Source organism: Colletotrichum lupini, chromosome 9, assembly GCF_023278565.1.
Source record: "Colletotrichum lupini chromosome 9, complete sequence".
Lineage (NCBI taxonomy): Eukaryota > Fungi > Ascomycota > Sordariomycetes > Glomerellales > Glomerellaceae > Colletotrichum > Colletotrichum lupini.
In genome coordinates, this window is record NC_064682.1 from 2908229 (window position 1) to 2929302 (window position 21074).

At 54.2% G+C, this 21074-nt stretch overlaps 9 protein-coding genes and 1 non-coding gene across 10 annotated transcripts; 7 read left to right on the plus strand and 3 right to left on the minus strand.

The window, feature by feature from the left end:
* Positions 1-508: 508 nt before the first annotated feature.
* On the plus strand, positions 509-4357 carry CLUP02_16730 (hydantoinase B/oxoprolinase; the record flags this gene model as incomplete). The annotated part of the gene is made up of 1 exon (XM_049295648.1): positions 509-4357. One exon carries the CDS (start codon positions 509-511, stop codon positions 4355-4357), a length of 3849 nt encoding a protein of 1282 aa, XP_049152795.1.
* Positions 4358-4997: 640 nt separating this feature from the next.
* On the plus strand, positions 4998-5094 carry CLUP02_tRNA301. The gene has a single exon. It is a non-coding gene; the product is annotated as a tRNA-Pro (tRNA).
* Positions 5095-5772: 678 nt separating this feature from the next.
* On the plus strand, positions 5773-6729 carry CLUP02_16731 (dihydrodipicolinate synthetase; the record flags this gene model as incomplete). The annotated part of the gene is made up of 1 exon (XM_049295649.1): positions 5773-6729. The coding sequence occupies one exon, from the start codon at positions 5773-5775 to the stop codon at positions 6727-6729; it is 957 nt and encodes a 318-aa protein (XP_049152796.1).
* Positions 6730-9039: 2310 nt separating this feature from the next.
* CLUP02_16732 (uncharacterized protein) lies at positions 9040-10561 on the plus strand (the record flags this gene model as incomplete). Its single annotated transcript, XM_049295650.1, has 5 exons — positions 9040-9144; positions 9221-9353; positions 9422-9489; positions 9543-9946; positions 10024-10561. 5 exons carry the CDS (start codon positions 9040-9042, stop codon positions 10559-10561), a joined length of 1248 nt encoding a protein of 415 aa, XP_049152797.1.
* Positions 10562-11128: 567 nt separating this feature from the next.
* On the plus strand, positions 11129-12632 carry CLUP02_16733 (uncharacterized protein; the record flags this gene model as incomplete). The annotated part of the gene is made up of 8 exons (XM_049295651.1): positions 11129-11157; positions 11237-11396; positions 11470-11546; positions 11810-12059; positions 12114-12175; positions 12236-12260; positions 12309-12464; positions 12552-12632. 8 exons carry the CDS (start codon positions 11129-11131, stop codon positions 12630-12632), a joined length of 840 nt encoding a protein of 279 aa, XP_049152798.1.
* Positions 12633-12666: 34 nt separating this feature from the next.
* CLUP02_16734 (uncharacterized protein) lies at positions 12667-13027 on the minus strand (the record flags this gene model as incomplete). The annotated part of the gene is made up of 2 exons (XM_049295652.1): positions 12667-12805; positions 12894-13027. 2 exons carry the CDS (start codon positions 13025-13027, stop codon positions 12667-12669), a joined length of 273 nt encoding a protein of 90 aa, XP_049152799.1.
* A 213-nt stretch (positions 13028-13240) lies between these two features.
* CLUP02_16735 (GMC oxidoreductase) lies at positions 13241-15470 on the plus strand (the record flags this gene model as incomplete). The annotated part of the gene is made up of 2 exons (XM_049295653.1): positions 13241-13884; positions 13961-15470. 2 exons carry the CDS (start codon positions 13241-13243, stop codon positions 15468-15470), a joined length of 2154 nt encoding a protein of 717 aa, XP_049152800.1.
* Positions 15471-16531: 1061 nt separating this feature from the next.
* CLUP02_16736 (RNA recognition domain-containing protein) lies at positions 16532-17458 on the plus strand (the record flags this gene model as incomplete). Its single annotated transcript, XM_049295654.1, has 2 exons — positions 16532-16611; positions 16702-17458. The coding sequence occupies 2 exons, from the start codon at positions 16532-16534 to the stop codon at positions 17456-17458; spliced, it is 837 nt and encodes a 278-aa protein (XP_049152801.1).
* A 220-nt stretch (positions 17459-17678) lies between these two features.
* Positions 17679-18375, minus strand: CLUP02_16737 (uncharacterized protein; the record flags this gene model as incomplete). Its single annotated transcript, XM_049295655.1, has 6 exons — positions 17679-17697; positions 17760-17770; positions 17827-17895; positions 17943-17955; positions 18100-18164; positions 18247-18375. The coding sequence occupies 6 exons, from the start codon at positions 18373-18375 to the stop codon at positions 17679-17681; spliced, it is 306 nt and encodes a 101-aa protein (XP_049152802.1).
* Positions 18376-18649: 274 nt separating this feature from the next.
* On the minus strand, positions 18650-20985 carry CLUP02_16738 (uncharacterized protein; the record flags this gene model as incomplete). The annotated part of the gene is made up of 12 exons (XM_049295656.1): positions 18650-18859; positions 18933-18997; positions 19076-19130; positions 19190-19223; positions 19267-19356; positions 19446-19543; positions 19600-19745; positions 19816-19897; positions 19962-20058; positions 20112-20169; positions 20311-20590; positions 20968-20985. The coding sequence occupies 12 exons, from the start codon at positions 20983-20985 to the stop codon at positions 18650-18652; spliced, it is 1233 nt and encodes a 410-aa protein (XP_049152803.1).
* Between the last annotated feature and the right edge of the window lie 89 nt (positions 20986-21074).

The following is a 21074-nucleotide window of genomic DNA, read 5'->3' on the forward strand; positions in this document are numbered from 1 at the left end:
ACCCACTCCGACTCATCGACCAGTTAGGAGTCTTATTTCACTCTTCAGCGGTGGTCAACTGCGATGGCGACGTCCGGCCAAAGGCCGATATGGCTATGGCATCTGAGAAGCCTGCGATTCGGCCTGGTATCAGCCGCCGGCCAGGTAAACCTTACTCTCTGAGTTTGACCGGATGGCCTCATCGGAAAGCGTATTAGCAAATATGTGACTTCCAGGTAAGCGGATACCCGATCGCGGCCTCCTGCCGAGCCCCATTTCCCGATCTGAGTAGCGGCAAATTGTTACATGATCACGACAGAGGCAGGGCGAAGATATTCTTAATATAAACATTTACCATGCCATCATCGTCACATTTCTATCACCGACATATTGTCTCACGTCAAATATTACCCAGTGCTGTCTTGCTTGAATCACTGCTATACTCCAAATAAACTTCTTTTACCGACTCGTCTTCTTGACGAGCCTTCTCACAAGCAGCAAGCAGCAAGCACCACATTCACACATCACCATGACGGTCAAGTCACATCGCATTCGCATCTCCATCGACAGAGGTGGTACGTTCACCGATGTTCACGCCGCCATACCCGGCAGGGGAGACATCATCCTCAAGCTCCTCTCTGTCGACCCCGCCAACTACCAAGATGCCCCAACAGAAGGCATCCGGCGGATTCTGGAGATGGTGACCGGTGAGACATTACCTAGAGGACAACTGCTCGACCTCTTCCACGTCGAGTCCATTCGCATGGGCACGACAGTAGCCACGAATGCCCTTCTTGAGCGAAAAGGCGAGCGCGTGGCCCTCATCACAACAAAGGGCTTCCGTGACCTGTTGGCTATTGGCAACCAGTCACGGCCAAATATTTTCGACCTCTCAGTTGCACGGCCAGAGGTCCTCTTTGATGAGGTCGTCGAAGTCGATGAGCGCATCACAATGGAGGACTACACCGAGGATCCCGCCTCTATCAAGACGAGTCCGACGTCCGATGATCCTGAGCTCGTCACGGCCGTCACCGGCGAGACCGTCCGCGTCCTCAAGAGGCCAGATCTGGAAGAAATCAAGACGCAGCTCGAAAAGGTCAGAGAACAGGGCTATCGGTCCATCGCCGTTGTCTTTGTCCACTCTTACGCCTACCCAGACCACGAGCTCCTGGTTGGCAGGGTCGCCTCTGAGATGGGCTTCTCCGTCACCCTGTCTTCCGAAGTTCAGCCTATGATCAACGTCGTGCCCCGTGGCATGTCTGCTGTGGCTGACGCTTACCTCACGCCCGTCATTCGGCAGTACATTGACTCTATTTCGGCTAACTTCAAGGGCGGATTTGGTGCGGCCGCGACGCGCATCGAGTTTGTGCAGTCGGACGGTGGCCTCGTCGACTACCGCAAGTTTAGCGGTCTCAAGGCGATTCTTTCCGGACCCGCCGGCGGTGTTGTTGGTTACGCCCAAACTTCTTGGGATGACGAGGAGCGCCAGCCTGTTATTGGCTTCGACATGGGCGGTACCTCGACAGATGTGTCCCGCTACGCCGGTGTCTATGACCATGTCTTCGAGACCACTACCGCCGGTATCGCCATCCAGTCCCCTCAGCTCGATATTCACACCGTCGCTGCTGGAGGTGGCTCTATCCTGACCTGGAAGAACGGCCTCTTCAATGTTGGCCCTGAGTCCGCTTCTGCACACCCTGGCCCAGCATGCTATCGCAAGGGCGGCCCGTTGACTGTGACGGACGCGAATTTGTTCCTGGGTAGGCTGTTGCCGGAGTACTTCCCCAAGGTCTTCGGCCCCAAGGAAAACGAGCCGTTGAACCGAGAAGTCACAGCCGCCAAGTTCATAGAGCTGACGAGCGAGATCAACAAGGACAGAGAGGCCTCTGGTCTTTCTCTGCTTTCCCCCGAGGAAGTCGCTCTCGGCTTCCTCAAGGTTGCCGACGAGGGCATGGCGAGCCCAATTCGCGCTTTGACGGAAGCTCGCGGCTACGAGGCTGGCGCACATCACTTGGCTTGCTTCGGTGGTGCTGGCGGTCAACACGCGTGCTCCGTCGCCACGGTGCTGGGAATCTCTCGCGTCATTATCCACAAGTACTCATCCATCCTCTCAGCGTACGGCATGTCGCTTGCAGACGTTGTCCACGAAATTCAGAAGCCTTCTGCCATCACCTACTCTGACGAAACCAAGGGCAGCATCCAGGAGCAGCTCGAGGAGTTGTCTTCCCAGGCCACTCTGGAGTTAATGAAGCAGGGCTTCACCGAAGATCTCATCACTCACGACACCTACCTCAACATGAGATATGCTGGATCCAGCAGCTCGCTGATGATCCTGAAGGGCGCAGACTGGGATTTCAAGACGGAATTCGAAGATGCTCATCGCCGGGGCTTCGGATTCCACTTCCCCGAGAAGTCCATCATGGTCGACGACATTCGCGTTCGCGCTACTGGCGCAGCTCGGTCCAAGGTTGAGAAGAGCCCGTTTGCCCAGATGAAGTCCGTCGAGGGCTCCGCCGTCTCAACTCCCCAGCCCAGCGGCACCAACAGCGTCTACTTTGAGGGTCACGGCCACCTCGATACTGCCGTCTACCAGCTCCAGACCATCCCCGTCGGTGCCCGTATCTCTGGCCCGGCCTTGATCATTGACAACACCCAGACCATTCTTGTCACGCCGTCCACCACGGCAACAGTCCTCGAGAGCTACGTCGTCATCGATCGCGCACCTGTTGAGAAGGTTGCCAAGACGAACGGCGAGCAGGAAGAGTTCAGCCCCGTCCAGCTCACCGTCTTTGGCCACCGCTTCATGTCCATCGCCGAGCAAATGGGCCGCACCCTTCAGAAGACGGCCGTCTCCACCAACATCAAGGAACGCCTCGACTTCTCCTGCGCCATCTTCAGTCCTGATGGCGGCCTCGTCGCAAACGCCCCCCACGTGCCTGTCCACCTAGGATCCATGCAGTTCGCTGTCCGTTACCAGCACGAGCTATGGGCCGGCAAGCTCAAGGACGGCGACGTCCTCGTCTCAAACCACCCCTCCTGCGGCGGCACCCACTTGCCCGACATCACAGTCATCACTCCCGTCTTCGACGGACCAGAGCTAGCCTTCTACGTTGCTTCGCGAGGTCACCACGCCGATATTGGCGGTATTCTCCCCGGATCCATGCCGCCGACCTCCTACGCCCTCTGGCAAGAAGGTGCAGCTATCGAGTCGACGAAACTCGTTAGCGAAGGTCGCTTCAACGAGGCCGAGGTCCGCCGTCTGCTTCTTGAGGAACCCGCTCAGTACGACGGCTGCTCCGGCACCCGCAGACTGCAGGATAACCTCTCCGATCTCAATGCGCAAATCGCCGCCAACGCAAAGGGCATCTCACTCATCAAGGCCCTCATCACAGAAAACGGCCTCGCCACGGTTCACCGGTACATGTACGCCATTCAGCACACGGCCGAGCACGCTGTGCGCGAGCTGATGCAGTCCACCCTCGTCAAGTTCGGCTCCGAGCCTCTTGTCGCGGTCGACTACATGGACGACGGCACGCCCATTTGCCTCAAAATCACCATCTCGCCCCAGGACGGCTCCGCGACATTCGACTTCACCGGCACCGGCCCGCACGTCCTCGGCAACACCAATGCGCCCATCGCCATCACGCACTCAGCAATCATCTACTGCCTGCGCGGCCTGATCTCCTCCCAGATCCCGCTTAACCAGGGCTGCCTGGCCCCGATCGACATCGTGATCCCCAAGGACAGTATCCTCAACCCGGGCGCCGGCCTCGCCGTCGTCGGCGGCAACGTCCTCACGTCCCAACGCATCACCGATGTCGTTCTCAAAGCGTTCAGCGCTTCCGCCGCCAGCCAGGGCTGCTGCAATAACCTTACCTTTGGCACGGGAGGCAAGGACCCCGTGACGGGCGAGCACAAGGACGGCTTCGGGTACTACGAGACCATTGCCGGCGGCGCCGGCGCGGGCCCGACGTGGGTGGGCCAGAGCGGCGTGCACACGCACATGACCAACACGCGCATCACAGATCCCGAGGTCTTTGAGAAGCGGTACCCGTGCATCTTGAGGCGCTTCCAGCTGCGCAGCGGGTCGGGCGGTAAAGGTAAGAACAGGGGCGGCGACGGGACGATTCGCGAGATTGAGTTCCGGGTGCCAGTGCAGTGCTCTATTCTGAGCGAGCGCCGGAGCCGGCGGCCGTATGGTATGGAGGGCGGTGGTGATGGCGAGGCGGGCTTGAATTTGGTTATTGTCAAGGATGATATGACTGGCAAGGATCGGACTGTTAACTTGGGGGCCAAGGCGACGACGAAGTTGAGAGCTGGGGAGACTGTTATCATTCAGTCGCCTGGTGGTGGTGCGTGGGGAGCTGTTGAGGCTTGATCGGAACATGAGTGATGGAGTTGATTGGGAATGCATATTTTGGAGTTTGGAGGATCTGATTCATTTCTGCGATGACTTTTAGACTAATTAATTCAGTTTTCATCAAGTATCAATCGCAACTCGACTCGTTTGATCGACTGTGCAGTCTATTCCTGTGAATTGACTTTTTAGCAATAAGCCGTTCCCTGCATTGCAAGCCATATCATCAATGTCTACACTTTGAACTCACCTCATTTCATGTGGAACAGACCAAGCACTCCACATCCAGAAGAGTACACTTCGCCGACGAACATCCCTCTGACAAGTTCCAGCTGTTGAATGAGAAGCTTGCCTCAAGCCATGAGGTCAAGTCTTGATCCCCCCCCCCCCCCCCCGTCCAGTCAAAGCAGTTTCGCCGACAACACTCCTTGTCAGCAGGCATTTGTCCAATCAATGCCAGCAGAAACTCATCAGTCTCCTCAACCAGGTCGGTCTGACTCTATCGTCGCGAACTGCCACTAGTGTACTGCCCTCTTCCTGACCCGCTTCCACGATTCTTCCCCACATCTCAGCCCTCTTGCTGCGGGACCCTACAATTCAAGACGACTCCAGCACAGCCCCGCTACACAACCGAGACATCGTGGGATTTCCATCGTCCTCTGCCCTGGTGGTCTAGCGGTATGATTCTTCCTTAGGGTTACTTAAAAATCAAGACACCATCTTGGAAGAGGCCCCAGGTTCGAATCCTGGCCAGGGCCCGTTACACTTTTGATGTTGGTGATCAAGTGGTGGTGATCTTTTCTTTCGCGTCTTTTTTTTCCTTTTTGCTTTTCTGGCAGTGGCTGCGTGCAGAAATCCGCCACAACGGGTAACTGGCCGGTTATGTCTTGCATGCACGTCTTTGTCTGCATGAAAAAAGCTGCAAAGATTCCGTTAGCAGCAGACTGCATGTAAGTCTTGGCAAGAAGAATCGATACCCGCGACAAGCGAAGAAAGATGGAAGGGGGAGGACTGAAGAGCGCCCCATTAATAAGGTGAGACGGCATTTTCTGTGGAAAAGAGCATCGGGGTGTCGGCCGGAAATACCCCTGTCCATGCACGGCCGGTCTCGGCCTCGAATGCGGGGGAATCGGGTCAAGATCCGGGGAGCGGATATCCGATAGGAACCCGTAGTTATCTGCCCATTCTGGGGTCGAGGGTAACGGATACCATCCCGATAAATAGTCCTGCTAGCCTCGGTCACGATACCCGGCGCGTTTGACATTGTTGGAACATTAAAGCCTTCGATACTGCAGCTCATATTCTCAGCCTTCAAGGTGTTTTGTCTCGTTCATATATCTATTCTCTTCAACGCAGCTCTCATTATCCTTCATCTTCTAGATCTCTACCAATCTACAACAACAAAAGACTAAAAGTTAGAAACAAAGACCGTCAAAATGTCTCCCAGCAAGGTTCCCCCACAAGGCATCTGGGCCCCGGCCGTGACCCTCTTCAACCCAGAGACAGACGAGCTCGACCTCGAAGCCCAAGCAAAGTACTACTCCTACCTCTCCAAGACGGGCCTCGCAGGCCTCGTCATCCTCGGCACAAACGCCGAGCAGTTCCTCCTCACCCGCGAAGAGCGTAAAGCCCTCATCGCCACCGCCCGCAAGGCCACCGGCCCAGACTTCCCCATCATGGCCGGCTGCGGCATGCACTCCACAAAGCAGGTCCTCGAGCTCCTCTCCGACGCAAAAGAAGCCGGCGCCGACTCGGCCCTCGTCCTGCCCCCGGCCTACTTTGGCAAGCAAACCACCCCGCAGGTCATTGACCGCTTCTTCAACACCGTCGCCGAGAAGACCCCCTTGCCTATCGTGCTTTACAACTTCCCCCTCGTCTGCAACGGCATCGACCTCGACAGCGGCACCATCGCCAAGCTCGCAAAGAAGCATGACTCCATCGTCGGCGTCAAACTCACCTGCGGCGCCGTCGCCAAGATCGTCCGCCTCGCCGCCGAGCTGCCCGCCGAGAAGTTCGCCACCTACGGAGGCCAGTCCGACTTCCTCCTCGGCGGCCTCACGTCCGGCAGCGCGGGCTGCATCGCGGCCTTCGCCAACGTCTTCCCCCGCGTCACGGTGCAGATTTACAAGCTGCACAACGAGGGCAAGCTCAAGGAGGCCGTCGAGCTGCACCAAAAGGCCGCCCTTGCGGAGCAGGCGACCAAGGCGGGTATTGCGACCATCAAGTACGCCGCGTCCGTGTACACGGCGCCGCGGGCCGGGTTGAAGGGCCAGGAGAAGCTGTTCGCGCCGCGGAGCCCGTATGTTGAGGCCAGCGAGGACCAGAAGAAGACTGTGCACGCTTTGATGGATGAGTTGAACAAGCTTGAGGAGGAGCTTGCTGGTTCCAGCTGAGTGGGTTTGCTCAAGTTAGGTAGATGTTAGTTGTTGGTGAAACGGTCAAAATGTGTGCGCCTTGTCTTGAAGACAACGTGTGCACCACATGCTTGCAGAGATTGCCAGTCTTTCTGCTAGGATGAGTGTGGTCCCTGGGTGCGTCAGAGGCTGCAAGTCATTTTTAGCTTACATTCCAGGCCCAGGGCAAAGAAGTTCGGCAATCGGATCTGGCCTGACAGGGATGGCAAGGAGGGACCGTGTATTATGAGCATATGATAGAACCATAAATGAAGAAACTAAATGATAAAGAAGGCATGGAAACAGTCTCCAGTAACCACCCAGCTGTTTCTGATCGTCGCATTGAGTTGTGGATTGCCCGATCAAGTCCCCTTCTGATGAATCCATGTGTTCTTTAGGTGAAGATCCCGAGACAAAGGCAAGGCGAGCAAGGGATTAATTATCCCACCATCCCACCGGGATACACGGACCTGCTTCCGCGAGCTCTTCTAGTCCACAGCATCCCTGATGGAAATAAAGTGGCGTGGAAGGAATCAAGTCTAGATGACGCTTTATTGATCCGTGCTTCCCACGTTTATCGTAAACAGGTGGGAAAATTTGCATAACATGCAGACTAGAGCAGCCAATTTGATGCTTGGCCTCCTACGCGAGCTCACTTGCGAAACCCCTAGAGACGACCCAGGCACACGGGAAGAATAAGGAACGAGTCTGTTGTCGATCCTACGCGTAATAGCGGGGCGCTCGGACTCCTTTCTTGAAGAACTATACGCCACATTTCTCGACGGCAGTCGAGCTCAAAGGATTTCCTGGTGTGCCTGGGTACCACGGCAAGTGAGGTAGGAGGGATGTGAAAGGGGGGAGAGTGGGCAAGCCACACGAGCAAGGGGGAAGTTGTTATTGACTACGGTGAACAATAAGGAAAACGGTTCATGGAGAAACTTGGAGGGATAAAAGAAAGTAAGAGTAAGAGAGCTCTTGCCCAGAAACGATGGGCAATAGCGATGTAAGACAGTTGATCAGGGCGCGAAGGATGGTTTATCAGGCCATTTGCTTGCGTTCCGTCATCCAGGCCTTTCCTCATTTCAGCCACAATCAGCAAAAAGGCTTGAGGAAAAGGACCCAAGGCTGACTGAAAACGGTTAACGAGATCGGCGGTTCCAGCAAGAAAAAGGTCCTCCTATTTCTCAGAGCCCTTGCAGAATAACTCTCAACGTCTTTTTTCTGCCCAGGAAACAGAATGAAAGAAGAAGAAAGAAGAGAATTCTTGCTAAATTTTGGGCCTCGCATCCAAACCTTCGATAGGGGTTCTGTTTTGCCAAACCAAGACATGATGGGTTCCCAATCGAGCACGACACACAACCGCGGCGTTTTTTTACATAGACTTATCCCAACGCGGCTGGGTCGGTTAATCCACGCCGCCACTCAGATCGCCGCATGCGTCGAACCTCTCAGTCTCTTCACTCATTGCCGCTCCAGCTACGCGCAGCGGATTCAAGCCTCGCGGCAAGCCACCTTTGCGAGAGGGCAGGCAGACTGGTGGGCAGGAGGCGCTAGAGACATGAGAGGCGGACGCTAACACGAACCGGAGCTTTGGGACCATGGCGAGCACGGTGGTTTCCCCCTTTCTTTCCCGCGTGAATGCGCCCGTCAGAAGGCATTAGGGCTGTCAATCATTCGTGAGGTGGGGTGACGGAGCCGGAAAGACCAAGTTCGAGAGCGTCCTGGTTCGTTCAGGTTGAGGAACTGGAAGGAAGGCCTTCCCGGACGGGTGTTGTGGTAAATTCGTAGGAGAGCATTTGCCGGCCGCGAGGTTCGACGTTGCCGTGTGACGAGCCACACGTCCCACGGGTCCAGCAAAGAGGCGGCGGCGCGCCATGTGCTTGATATGCTCTACTGGTTGACTGTTCTTCGAAAGCCACACCGGATGCTTCCGGTGCTTTTGTTCCCATAAGGTCTCAGCAGTGCCCCCTTTGGAGGGTTGTTCCACATGGGTTTCTCTTGTTCGTGGTCGACTCTTCTGTCTGCAAGCCCCCCCCCCCCCCCCCCCCCCCCCCCCCCCCCCCACCCCCCCCCCCACCCCCACCCCCCACCACAAACACAACCACGACACGACAACCCCCCCCCCACCAAAACCGACCACGCACCCCCCCCCCCCCCCCCCCCCACACAGACTCAACCTTTCGACAAACGACGACGGCGATAACGACGACGACCCCGTGGCTACATCAACCCGGGGACCTCATGTGCAGGTGGTTTTAGCCAATCAGTTGTTACGAATATCCCTTTACTGGGACTCGTATACCCTCCATCATGACGTCTTTTATGGAATTGGTTGGCAAGGTGAATAACCTTAACGACCCAAGACCTGCGTTGAATCAAAAACCGGTTATGCTTGGCATCGTGATATCATTCCTGGTAGGTTCCTCTTCCTGGTACCGGGCATATTTACGCTATACTGACCCAGAATATCATCCTAATATGTGTTATGCAGATACTAGCACTGCTATGTGCTGGCATGCGAATATGGACCCGCATCTTTATTGTTCGAGCAGTAGGATGGGATGACTTCTTTCTGGTGCTCGTTATGATCTCAATCTCGGTTGGAAGTATTGGCACTTGCATATGTATGTCAGACCATCCTGCATCTTCTCCTGCCTACTTAGTCCGCAGCACGTGCTAACCAGTGAATAAGGCATGGACTATGGACTCGGAGATCATCTATTGTTCATACAGTATGATAGGTTCATTCAGTTCATGAAGGTAACCAACCTCCCCCTTGTAATCAATAACTCAGTCTAACCGCCTAGTACTAGATCTTCTACATCTGCAACGGCACATTACCGATCTCAACGTCATTAATCAAGGTTGCCATCCTGCTCCAGTACCTACGGATATTTGAGCGCGGTTCAAAATCACGAATCCTCACCATAGTCATGATCTGCCTCGTGGCAATGTGGGGAGCCGCCTTCATGTTTCTCGCCTGGGTACCATGCATTCCCGTCGCAGCTTACTGGGATTGGTCAATACCCACCCGCGGACGCTGGGGGTTCGGAACGCAGGTTGCAGAGGAATTGATACGGACATATGAGGCACACGCCACGAGCAACATGATTCTTGACTTCATCATCTTTGCTATTCCTTTACCGCTATACTTCAACACCGAGGCCAACAAGAGGTCCCGTAAGACCGTTCTCGGTCTCTTTTTGCTGGGCAGTCTGTAAGTTCTCATCTAGAATAGCTTCCGAACACAATGATACCATCACTTTCCTCATTGACTGACTGACGGCATGATAGAGTCCTGATGCTCTCTGCCTGGCGGCTCGTATCCCTAGTCCGCTCGCGCGCCGGAACCTACCCAACCTTTGACCCAACCTGGGCCGCCCCAGGTCCCATGGCCCTCTCAATTCTCGAGATCGACATGGCCGCCATCTGCGCCTCCCTCCCCGTCTTCTGGCCCGTCCTCCAAAACAGCATGGGCATGATCTTTGTCACGCACGAGGTCAAAGTCACCACGGAAACAGTCGAGACGACGCGGAGCCGCGACGACGACGAGTGCCTCGAGCTATCCAACGGTGGCGCAGGCAGTAACGGTTCCTTTTCCTTTTCGCAGCAGAGTCCCGTGCTGGATACGGAGGGGCTTATTGAGCAGTACCAGCAGCAGACGGATATTTTTGGGAGTTATCTCAAGGGCAAGACGACGACGGACGTGGAAACTGTGCCGGCGTCGCTCCGTGACATGCCGCCGGCCAAGGAGCCTGAGCTTTTTGGGAGTTATTTGAAGGGAAAGACTACGACGGATGTGAATGCGGATCCGACGACGAAAATAGTGTGATGCACAGAGGTTGGGTTGCCGCTGACGGCCTGGTCGGTGATTTGAGGTGCTTGTTTTAATGTCACGTAACAGGGATAGTAATCGCACCTCACAAAGTGCCCGTCACGTGCTGAATCACGTGTCTATCTCAGATATCGTGTATATAGACCTTTTCCTTTTGTCTATTTCCACTTTGATAGTTAAGCCACTTTTACCACACTCCGTATGCCCATTGCTGCGTGCCATAACTCGTGACATTTAACGACGTGACGACGATATCCGGGAGTATTGATACAGGAATGAGTGTGTTCGGATTTCATTTTTTCTCTTTTTTGTATTACTATAGATACCTCTTCCTATATTGTTGCCGAGAATACCAGGAGGAAAAGTGAACTCTAATCAATTTCTGGTGTCTTACTCTCAATTCGTGTCATTCATCTAAGATATCTCATTAAAGCATGCTTTGGCTACTGGAAATGAACAACCTATCATATTCGATGTATTAGTAACTTTAGATTACAGCAGTTCGTCAATAAAGTAGCACGTGAAATGTTCCGAATCCGTGTTCCAGCCCAGTAGATTAGTAAAATGGTTTACCGCCTCCATCTTACGTGGAAGTGAGCCCCTCATCGCCGGATGCAGTAAGTCCTAACGATCTCTGCGGAACTGATCGACTCCGTGACAATGAATGCGAAGGCAGATGAGACTATGTATTCGGGATCTGCTCAGTGTTATTCTATTCCCGGAACACAGGCACGTGATACGGCAAAGCTTCGAACTCCGTCATTCACGAGATACCGGCACAAAGCATCCATCAAACGAAGGCCCTCGTCAACCCCGGCTGACTCAATGCTCAGTCCGACGTTGCCAGGGTAGAGAGATCTCTAATTTGGGCTTACTTACATTGGAACATTCTCCAACGCGCCCAGACCATCGAGAATTTGGATACTTCCAAAATCTCCATGATCCAATATGCCAAAGTCTACCTTGCGAATTTCTGGTTCGGGTAAGAAGCGTAAAGATATTTTTTTTTGGATGTGCACGTTGATCTCCTCGTTCCCACGTTTGCACGTTGGGTTTTGGCAAAGTGTTTCGGCTCCAATAAGAAGTTTTCAATGGCCGAAATATGATCAACAAGATACCTTATGTAATTATTGCCATTCTTTCACTCTGCAACCGTATTATGATGCCGCAGCTTGGCCTTCCCCACTCTATATAAAACCCTCCCTTCTCGATCTTCAACTACAATGGGGGCTCATCGAAAACAAGTGCAATCGACTACTTCTCAGAAGAAGATTTCTCAGACGACAAATCCACACCAAACATCCCCCCGCCAAGCCGGGCCCCAAACTTCGCGGGACCAAAGCTGAACCGCGAGCCGTCAGTAGAAGAGACAGCGGCAGGGGCGGCAGCATCATCCTGCCCATTGGGCACAACCTTGAGGCCGCGCTTCTCAAAAACAGCCGCTGTTCCATCCCTCGACGATTTCCATAAGGCGCTTCTTCTTGTGCTCGCCTGCGTTTGACAACTGCCTCTTGTCGTTAACGTCAACGGTTCTGTCGAGCGCTAGTAGGTCTCGTCTCATTCTTTGAAAGAGGTTACTCGGCCCCAGGTTGAAATGTCTCCCATCATGTAGTACGGCATATAAAGTCGATATTCTGCCACCAAAACCAAGTGTCATTGACTGATATCTAGCAAGGCAGGCTGTAGCCTCTCAGAAGTGAGATAGTGCAGCACAATACATCATGATTCTAACTACCATGTCTAGATGCCTCCAAAAAACCACAAAAACAAAAGAGTTCACCCCCCCGGTGGCGAGCTGGGGGCTACATCTCTGGCGCACATGCTGGGACTCGAACACGGGACCTCTTCGCCTTCACCGATTAGGCTGTTCGTGGACTTCAACCACTCCACCAACCAGCCAGTTTTGACCTGACCCCCAAGGGGGCGCCTGCTGGCTGGTGACGGAATTGGACTTGAGGGGGGGTATATACCCTTCTCGTGCGTTCAGATGGAAGGTGCGGATGACGAGGTCTCGGGAGGGAACCTGGAAGGCGCGATCACCACTATCAAGGTCGTACCTTCCGCGTGATGAAGTCGAAAGAGTATTAGTCATCTGGCCTACTTTATGTCGTGAAGATGGTCGATTCCCGTTCTCCATATGATAATTGGATACCTATAGTTGCAAAGACGACGGCCTTGGTAGCATAGGAGGTAGATAATGCCATTGGCTCCCCTGGAATTCTGTCGCCCCAATTGAATGGCCTTTTCCATCAGTTTACTCGAGGCTGAGTAAGGGAGCAGTTCTATATGACAAAACATTACTACTACCATCGGTAAAAGGAAGCCAGACATTGGGAGTAATGTGGCTTTTGTGAAAGCCGTTCGGGAAGAAAAAGAACCCGTCATTACCATCTGCAGGGAGAGGAACATCGCGCCTCGTAAATCCCAATCGGGGTTGAACCCCGCGTCGACCATAAGCTGCATCGACACCTTGTCGTTGCAACGGTTACACCCGCCAAGGCACCGGTAAGCTTATCGGGATGTAGATCGGGCTTTGGAGAGCTCTTCCTCATGCGGGGGAGATGTCTAAGCGAGACAGGGGAGCCACGATCTACAGAGGCGTCATGGAAAACTTCTGAAAGTAGGGCAAGAGGACGGCAAAGGACATGTGGGAGACTCATGGCTATTTAAGGTCGGATGCATCAGTTCAGTGTTCATGATTTCACACCCCACCTCAAAGACTCCTCTTCACGATCTCTAGTACTATTCCAGGAGCATCAACCTGCCTTACACATCATGGTCCTCTCCACAATCACAGCGTTCACAACCTTCCTCCTCCTGCTTCTCCTCAACCTCCCTCTCACGACCACAGCCCAACCCGCCCCAAACGAAACCTCAACCTACACCTACATCGTAATCGGCTCCGGCCCAGGAGGCGGCCCCCTAGCCTGCAACCTCGCCCGCGCAGGCCACCCAACCCTCCTCCTCGAAGCAGGCGACGACGAGCGCGACGACATCCGCACCGTCATCGCCAACGGCGGGTACTTCATCACCCCGAGCAACAGCTGGTCCTTTTTCGTACGGCATCACGCGGATGACGAGGTCGAGCTGCGGAACAACCACCTCACGTGGCGGCTGCCCTCGCAGAATGGAACTGGTATCGGACCGTACTGGGTCGGCAACGCGGCGAGGGCGCCAAAGGGGGCAGAGTTGTTGGGGGTGTGGTACCCGCGCGGCGCGACGGTGGGAGGATCGAGCGTGACGAATGCGATGGCGACGTGGTTGCCTAATGATTCGGATTGGGATTTTGTGCAGAATGTCACGGGGGATGATTCATGGAAGTGAGTATTGATTCCGTGATTGTCAAGGTATCTTAAGAAATTTGGACAGGAATAGCTAACTTAAGCATGGGGAAAGCCACAAGAGCATTCGTCAAATCTTTGAGAGGATCGAGAAGAACAACTATCTCCCTGAGGGCACGCCGGGTCACGGGTTCGACGGCTACTTTAACACGAATCTAGGCAATGGGTCACAGTATCTCAATAACCCTGGTCTCATGGACATTCTCAAGTCGCACTTGCGGTCTATTGGGAAAGACCCGGAGAAGCTCATCGAGATGGTGGGCAGCGACGGCAACTTCCTCAGCGAGAGTAGAGACACGACGGAGGGCATGTGGGGGCTGTCGTTTCATGCCACGGATAAGTGGGAGCGGTACAGCTCTCGCACGTACATCTATGAGACGCTGGCAGCCAAGAACGCAGATGGCTCTCCTAAGTGGCCCCTAACCTTGTCGACGAATTCTCTGGCCACGAAAGTCCTATTTGAAGAGACGGAGGGTGGAAAGCCTAGGGCCGTGGGCGTTGAGTATTTGGCGGGCAATTCCACGTACGGTGCCGACGTGCGGCGAAACGCGTCAACGACAGGCGAGACAAGACGAGTAATGGCATCTCGGGAGGTCATCGTTGCAGGCGGTGCTTTCAACTCGCCCCAGCTACTACAGCTCAGCGGCATCGGAAACAAAACGGACCTTGAAGCTCTCGACATCGAGGTCGTGGCAGACTTGCCGGGCGTGGGGCGAAACCTCCAAGACAACCAAGAATTCCCGGTTGTGGGCCACGCTCAACTTAACCTCACGGCTACTCCAAATCCCAACGAGCCAATCTGCGCCAAAGGAAGCCCCGGAGACCCATGTGAAGAGCTGTGGCGACAGGGAAAGGGCCCGTACATGCGGCCAGGCTACAACTCGAACGCGTTGCTTCTTAAGTCCAACTTTTCGCTGACCGGAGAGCGAGATGTCTTCGTCTTCAGCTGGCCAAGGGCGTTCCGCGGGTTCTGGCCCGAGGTGCAGCAGCCGGAGCTCCTCGATCCGCCGAATACCGTTGGCTTCTCAACAGTCAAGATGCATCCGCAGAACACAGCCGGATACATCAAGATTCGGTCCGCAGACCCGACGGAACCGCCGCAGATCAACTTTGAACTGTACAAGGAAGGCGCCGAGACCGACCTTGAAGCACTAGCGGAGGTAGTGGCGTGGGGCCGACGGAGCATGCGGGACGTCCAAGGTCCGTGGGGTCCAGTGGATCCGGCCGAACCTCCGTGTGCGCAAGTCGAGAGTAATGGCCGCTGCGGCGATGCGAACCCGGAGTCGGATAAGGATTGGATCCGGGAGCAGACTTTTGGGCATCATCCTACAGGGACGTGCAAGATGGGTGCGGCTGATGATGGCATGGCGGTGGTGGATTCCGAGTTTCGGGTGTTTGGCGTGGACGGGCTCAGGGTTGTCGACGCGAGTGTGTTCCCGCGGGCTCCCGGAGCATTCCCTGCCGTGGCGACCTTTATCATTAGCCAGAAGGCGTCAGATGTGATGCTGGGAGGTCTAGGAACGTCAGAGCCACAAGAGATGATGGTGGTAAGCCAGGGTAGTTAGATGAGACGACGTTGCGCGGGGTATCGAGTATGAGAAAGTTCTGAGTTCTTCCATGCATGCTGAGATGCGAAGATGTGAAGTGCCAGCCACGAGCCGCGTTGCCCTGTCGTCGCGTCGCAACACAACTGGATGGGAGTGTCGCAGTGTGTCCTCAAAGCAGTCGTGTCGTATCCGTACCGAAGAGCGTCATCTACCATAGTCCCTTGTGTTTTCGTTGGGGAATCTGTGTCGCTCAGAATGGGATGAAGGGAGGATGTCAGGGTCGTCTGATGTTCTGGAGCCTTCCAGTAGATGGGATGATTGGAGAAGCATGTGAAGGTATCTCAGCTGCAAGATTGGGTGGGAGAGATACGTGGCTGGAGTGTGGCTCTGTTAGTGGGGCTTCCTTCCATGCTGCTGGTTCGAGCACAGCCACAGTTCTCCCCACTCCTGGCACGAGCTTTTCAAATCCGCAGGCGATGACGTTTGGACCTCGCCCCCTCCTGGTCCACTTTCCCCCTCTCCCTCTGATGATGGAAGCTGGCACTGGGCCCAGACTGGCCCCTGCTCCTTGCTTGCCGCTCTCGCTCCTGCACTTGCTTCCTCGATGCCCAGCCAGACAGGGCAGCTACCACCGGGTAGCCCCTCTTTCTCTCTCTCAACAGGGTCCCTGCTCTTTGTGGTGCCCAGCATCGTCACCAGCTGGAGGCCGCCCCTTCTGTCCCTGAGTCTGGGCTGGCATGTCGGGACGTGGATGGCTGCTCTTTCGTTGCCTGCCTTGGCTAAAAGGTAAAGCGCGTTCTCATGACCCTTCGTCTGATCATCATAGGTACTCGCCTCCAACATTCCCATCCAGACACGTCCAGTTTTTACATAAAACCCATCATCCACACGATTTCGAGCCACGTTCTTCCTGCTCGACTCATTTTCTGCTTGTTCCCAGATACCCCTCCAACTTGAGAGACAACGTACATAACCGCCCTTGATACCCCATCCAGTCTCCAGTTACCCCTCACAAAACTCCCTCCTACAACACTTCTCACAACACTCTCAATAACTTCAAACGCCAACCAACCGCAATCATGTCAAACACCACCGTTCACGTTAAGAACATCGCTTCGGCGACCGAGGACAAGGAGATCAAGGACTTCTTTAGTTTCTGGTAAGTTCAATCCTGTCGGCTCTTCCATGGCCTGATACCCACCTCTGTTTTTACCGTAGCTCCAATTGAACAACTGCTGACATTTTGCAGCGGCAAGATCACCAACATTGAGGTTACTCCCGCCGGCGAGACCAAGGATGCTGCCGTTACTTTCGAGAAGGAGACTGCTGCCAAGACGGCTCTTCTCCTGAACAACACTCAGCTCGGCACCTCTCACATCACCGTCACCAGCGCTGGTGGCGACCCTACCGATGATGCTCCTCACCACAAGGAGAACGCCGACCGCGACTCGGACGACATCACACAAGAAGAGAAGCCTCGTTCTCGCATCTTTGCCGAGTACCTTGCTCAAGGATATGTTGTCGGTGATGCCGCCCTGCAGCGCGCCATCGAGCTCGACAGCCAGCACGGTGTCTCCAACCGCTTCTTGACCACCCTCCAAGGTCTTGACTCCAAGTACCACGCAACCGACCGTGCCAAGGCTACGGACCAGTCCTACGGCATCACTGCCAAGGCCCAGGGCATCTTTGGCGGTCTCAGCTCGTACTTTGAGAAGGCCACCAGCACGCCCACTGGCAAGAAGATTGTTGGTTTCTACGAGACCGGCTCCAGACAGGTGCAGGACATTCACACCGAGGCCCGTCGCCTTGCCGACCTCAAGAAGGAGGAGCACGGCGGCAGCGCCTACAAGGCCTCCGGTCTCGAGAGATTCCTCGGCAAGGAGAAGGCTGCCCCCGCTGCCACTGGCGAGACCATCGGCACTCAATCTCCCATCCAACCCGACCCCACGACAGCTGTTCCTCTGTCTAAGCCGTCGGCCGCCACCGACGAGAAGACTCCCTTGTAAAAGAGTGATGAGAACTGGTTTGCAAAAGGTTTCGAAGGCAGGCGTTGGCTGGGTTCATTAGGCACAAACGTTTCATGATTGCGACGCGTGTGATTTTCCTTGGCACTTAGGTAGTTATGACTTTGAATGCAAATCAAAGCATCGAGCATTTGTCCAACTCGCTGAACTTTAAAATTTGATGTGATTGCATTGGCCTGGCTGTGTGTATTGCCCATCTGAATCATGCCGGTGATTCCGTCCTTCGTTCGTGAAAGGTGACTCTACCGTGTTTGGATTATTATGGATGATGGAAAAACCTCACAATTTTGGAGGCTTTGGGTCGCGGTGGTTGACGAACTTTTGCAAAATAACCGTTGAGTGATTGACACCGTAGTCGAGATGGTGTAGGATAAGTCAGGCTGGCTCGATTCCGGCGGTGCCATTTCATACGCGGCATTCTACGCACATCATGACTAGGCAGGACATGATGATCTTTGGAATTCACGGCAAAGTGGACGCTGCTTGTTTCAGAAGCTTCTCGAGCAGTTTAGGTATTTAGAATACAGTCTCACACACTATCGCAGTATGCAATGTCATTGCCTCATGTTCCCAACGCCTTTTTGTACAAATGCCACTAATGACGCTCATGCCCATTTCTTTACTGAGTCTTGGAGAACTTCTCCTTGAGGGCGTCATCGAGGGGTCCCTTGGGGTTGGACTCTAGCTTCTGTGATGAGGGAAAATCCGGTTAGACTCTGAACATGTATCGCGGACTGGCTATAATTGATAATGAGGGGTGGCAAACGTACATCGAGAGACTCCTTGTTGGTCTGTTCCTTGTTGGAGGCGTTGTCGGTTCCCTTGCCTGAGGCGGGGGGATCTTGTAACTGGGCGCCGGTTTGGCGTTCAGGCTCGGGGGATTGACGTCCTTCAGGCATTTTGAGTGATTGTGTAAGGTGGGAGTTTGGTCTGAGGTGACTGAATAGTTTAGTTGTCACGGAATGGATTGGTCGTGTCGTGGTTTATGAGGCTGGTGGATGAAGAAGAGAGACACGTTTAGGAATGGAGAGACATGGATTAAATACGAAGGCTAAGGCAGGTAGCTCACGGCTTATGCTAGGACGGAGGGAATACTCCTGTGGTACATCATTCTACATCACGTTTACGATATTCATCCAGACGAGGAAAGAGGGGCCAGAGGCCGGTCCAGTCTCAGTATGGAGGGGCTCTTGCGTCAATGTAGGGGCGTTGCACGGAGGCGCTTCTCTGACCTCTACCTACCTTGTGCTCTTCGGTGAGGTAGAGAGAAGGGCGCTCTTTGAGTGGTGGGACATGGTCGAATGAGGGGGGGGTTAGCAGCTGGTTGCTGATTGCGGCGGTTGACATGTTGATGCCGTCATGCGGCATGCGAGTGATGGTGCGCTGGTGGTTGGATGGAAGGTGACGGGCAGGTAGGTGCTTGGAGCTCGAGGGGCGGCGTTGGGTTTGACGTCACCTTCCGTTTGTTGAGGATGAGGAGGGAAAGCTCGCTCGATTCGATGGCTTGCTTTATCGATAAAGCTGTCCAGGCTGAGGTGTCTTATCCGTTATCTTATCTAATCTACGAGCAAGCATTGTCGAAGTTTGGTGGGTCCGGACAGTGAGCGGGAATATCGCCGAGCTCGGCGGGAATCCAAAAGACGGAGCGCAGGAGCTGCAAGGGGGACGACAGCGGAGGGCCCGCTGAAGAATGTCGCTAGGAGAGTAGCCGACCGGAGCGGACGCCTTCCGGTACTGGGCTAGGGACCTACCTAGGGGTGCGTGTCGCGGTAGCTTGCATCGCAGGTGACGCCTGCCATCGCGGTCGATTGATGGTAAGATCATTCTCGTGAGTCTCGTCTCTCATCTTCTGTCCCACCGATGGGGTCGGATCGTCTTCGCTGTGAAATTAACAGGCACGGAAAAAGCAAAGTCGTGGTTCCTCTGCAAATTGTCGGAAAATGGGATGTCTCATGTTTCCGCCTCAGACACATCGTGAGTCGAATCAAATATTAGTCGGAGTAGCTGCCTGCCGTGAGGTGCCGTGTGTGGTGCCGTGTCTTCATGCGTGGATCCAAAGTTCGTGGACTATGGGACTTTGGTATAGTATCCGTTCGTCGATGCCGATCTGTACGAATGTTGACTGTGTTGTAACTCGAGCGGCGCAGCCAAAACAATTCGATAATTCCCATGTTGTGATGCAGTGGAGCGCGCCAAGTGATTATGGTCGTCCCATCCCCAACGCTCCCGCATATCCAGATGAACACGGAGAGAAATGCTGCCCTGAATGCTGCGAGGAGTGCGAGGGTGCCATGGTTAATTAATAGAAACCTGCCCCTTCCAGGCCCTTCAGGCTTCACCACGCGGCCTGGAGCATCGCAAAAAAACAGGCTTCAGCCCTTCGGCACGATATTGAGGGAGCATTGGGGCATTTCGGGGTCCCTGTTTTTGGGCGTTATGGACAAGGGAAGCAATAGTAAGAAAAAGTCTAAATCGCGGGGCACACCACCCGAACGGGCAAAACAGGCACAGCGTTGATGGTAATCATGGCAGAAGGACGGGCTTGCTTGTCTGTTTGGAACTCGGGGATATTGGAAATGCGACTATTGGTGATTTACTCAGGCTTAGGAAGCACGAAAGTGGTGTCATGTCTCACTGCCTCGGCCGAGCGGTTTCGAAGCCCATGAGATGGCCCGTGGATGATGGCGGATCGGCTTGCAATGTTTCGATCCACGAACAAACGGGGGGCTACTAGTAAACACGGCACATGCACGGGATTCAAGGGATGACAGGACGGGAAGCCACATGGACAACACACGGATGGGGCAAGCTGCAATAAAAAGTTGGCTAAGAACAAGCGGCAGATGCCAAACGGACAATAAGACGAGCGAAGAAGGAAGCGACGAGTTGACGATCATCAACGACGAGTCCGTAACTGGGAAGGCGGCTCTTGCTTGCCTTGTCGAATTGGGAAAGGAGCGGGGTTGTCTCGCGGCAGGTGCTCCAAGCTAAGACCAGAAACAGCCGAAAGAGGGAAGGCAAAGCCCACCTCAGACTCAGACTCCAGAGTGTAAAGGGAGGAAAGGGCGGGTTGGGGGTGATGGAGTCATTGGGATCAACAACAATGGGTGGTCCCTGCCTCAAGTGTCTTGTGCCTTGTACCTTAAGTTGCGCTTCCACCGGGAAGGTTGTACCTCGCACCTGCCCACCTGCCACACGACCTTTGTTTGTTTGACGAAGGAAGGCACAAGGTGCGACCCCGTCGGAAGGAAAACTCTACCTTTTTTTTTTTTTTTTGACTTCACTCCCTCACGATTGTTTCTCTTATCCCAACACACCCAAACACCTTTCTTTCGATTCAACGATTCAGCCAAGCTTAAGCCGTAGCTTGCTTCACGATAGCAACATACGATCACGAAGAAACACAAGAATCAACAAGCATGAACAACAAATAACTAGAAAGGCCGTACAAATTGGTCGCTAAGACTACTAAACACCATTGCTATTCTTACAAAACCAGATCCAAACATTTTTGCTAGAAAGCCCCGAAAAGCCGTACAAATGACACGCCAAAGAAATTACATGTCCGTAAACCATCGTCAAAACAGTATCCGATAGA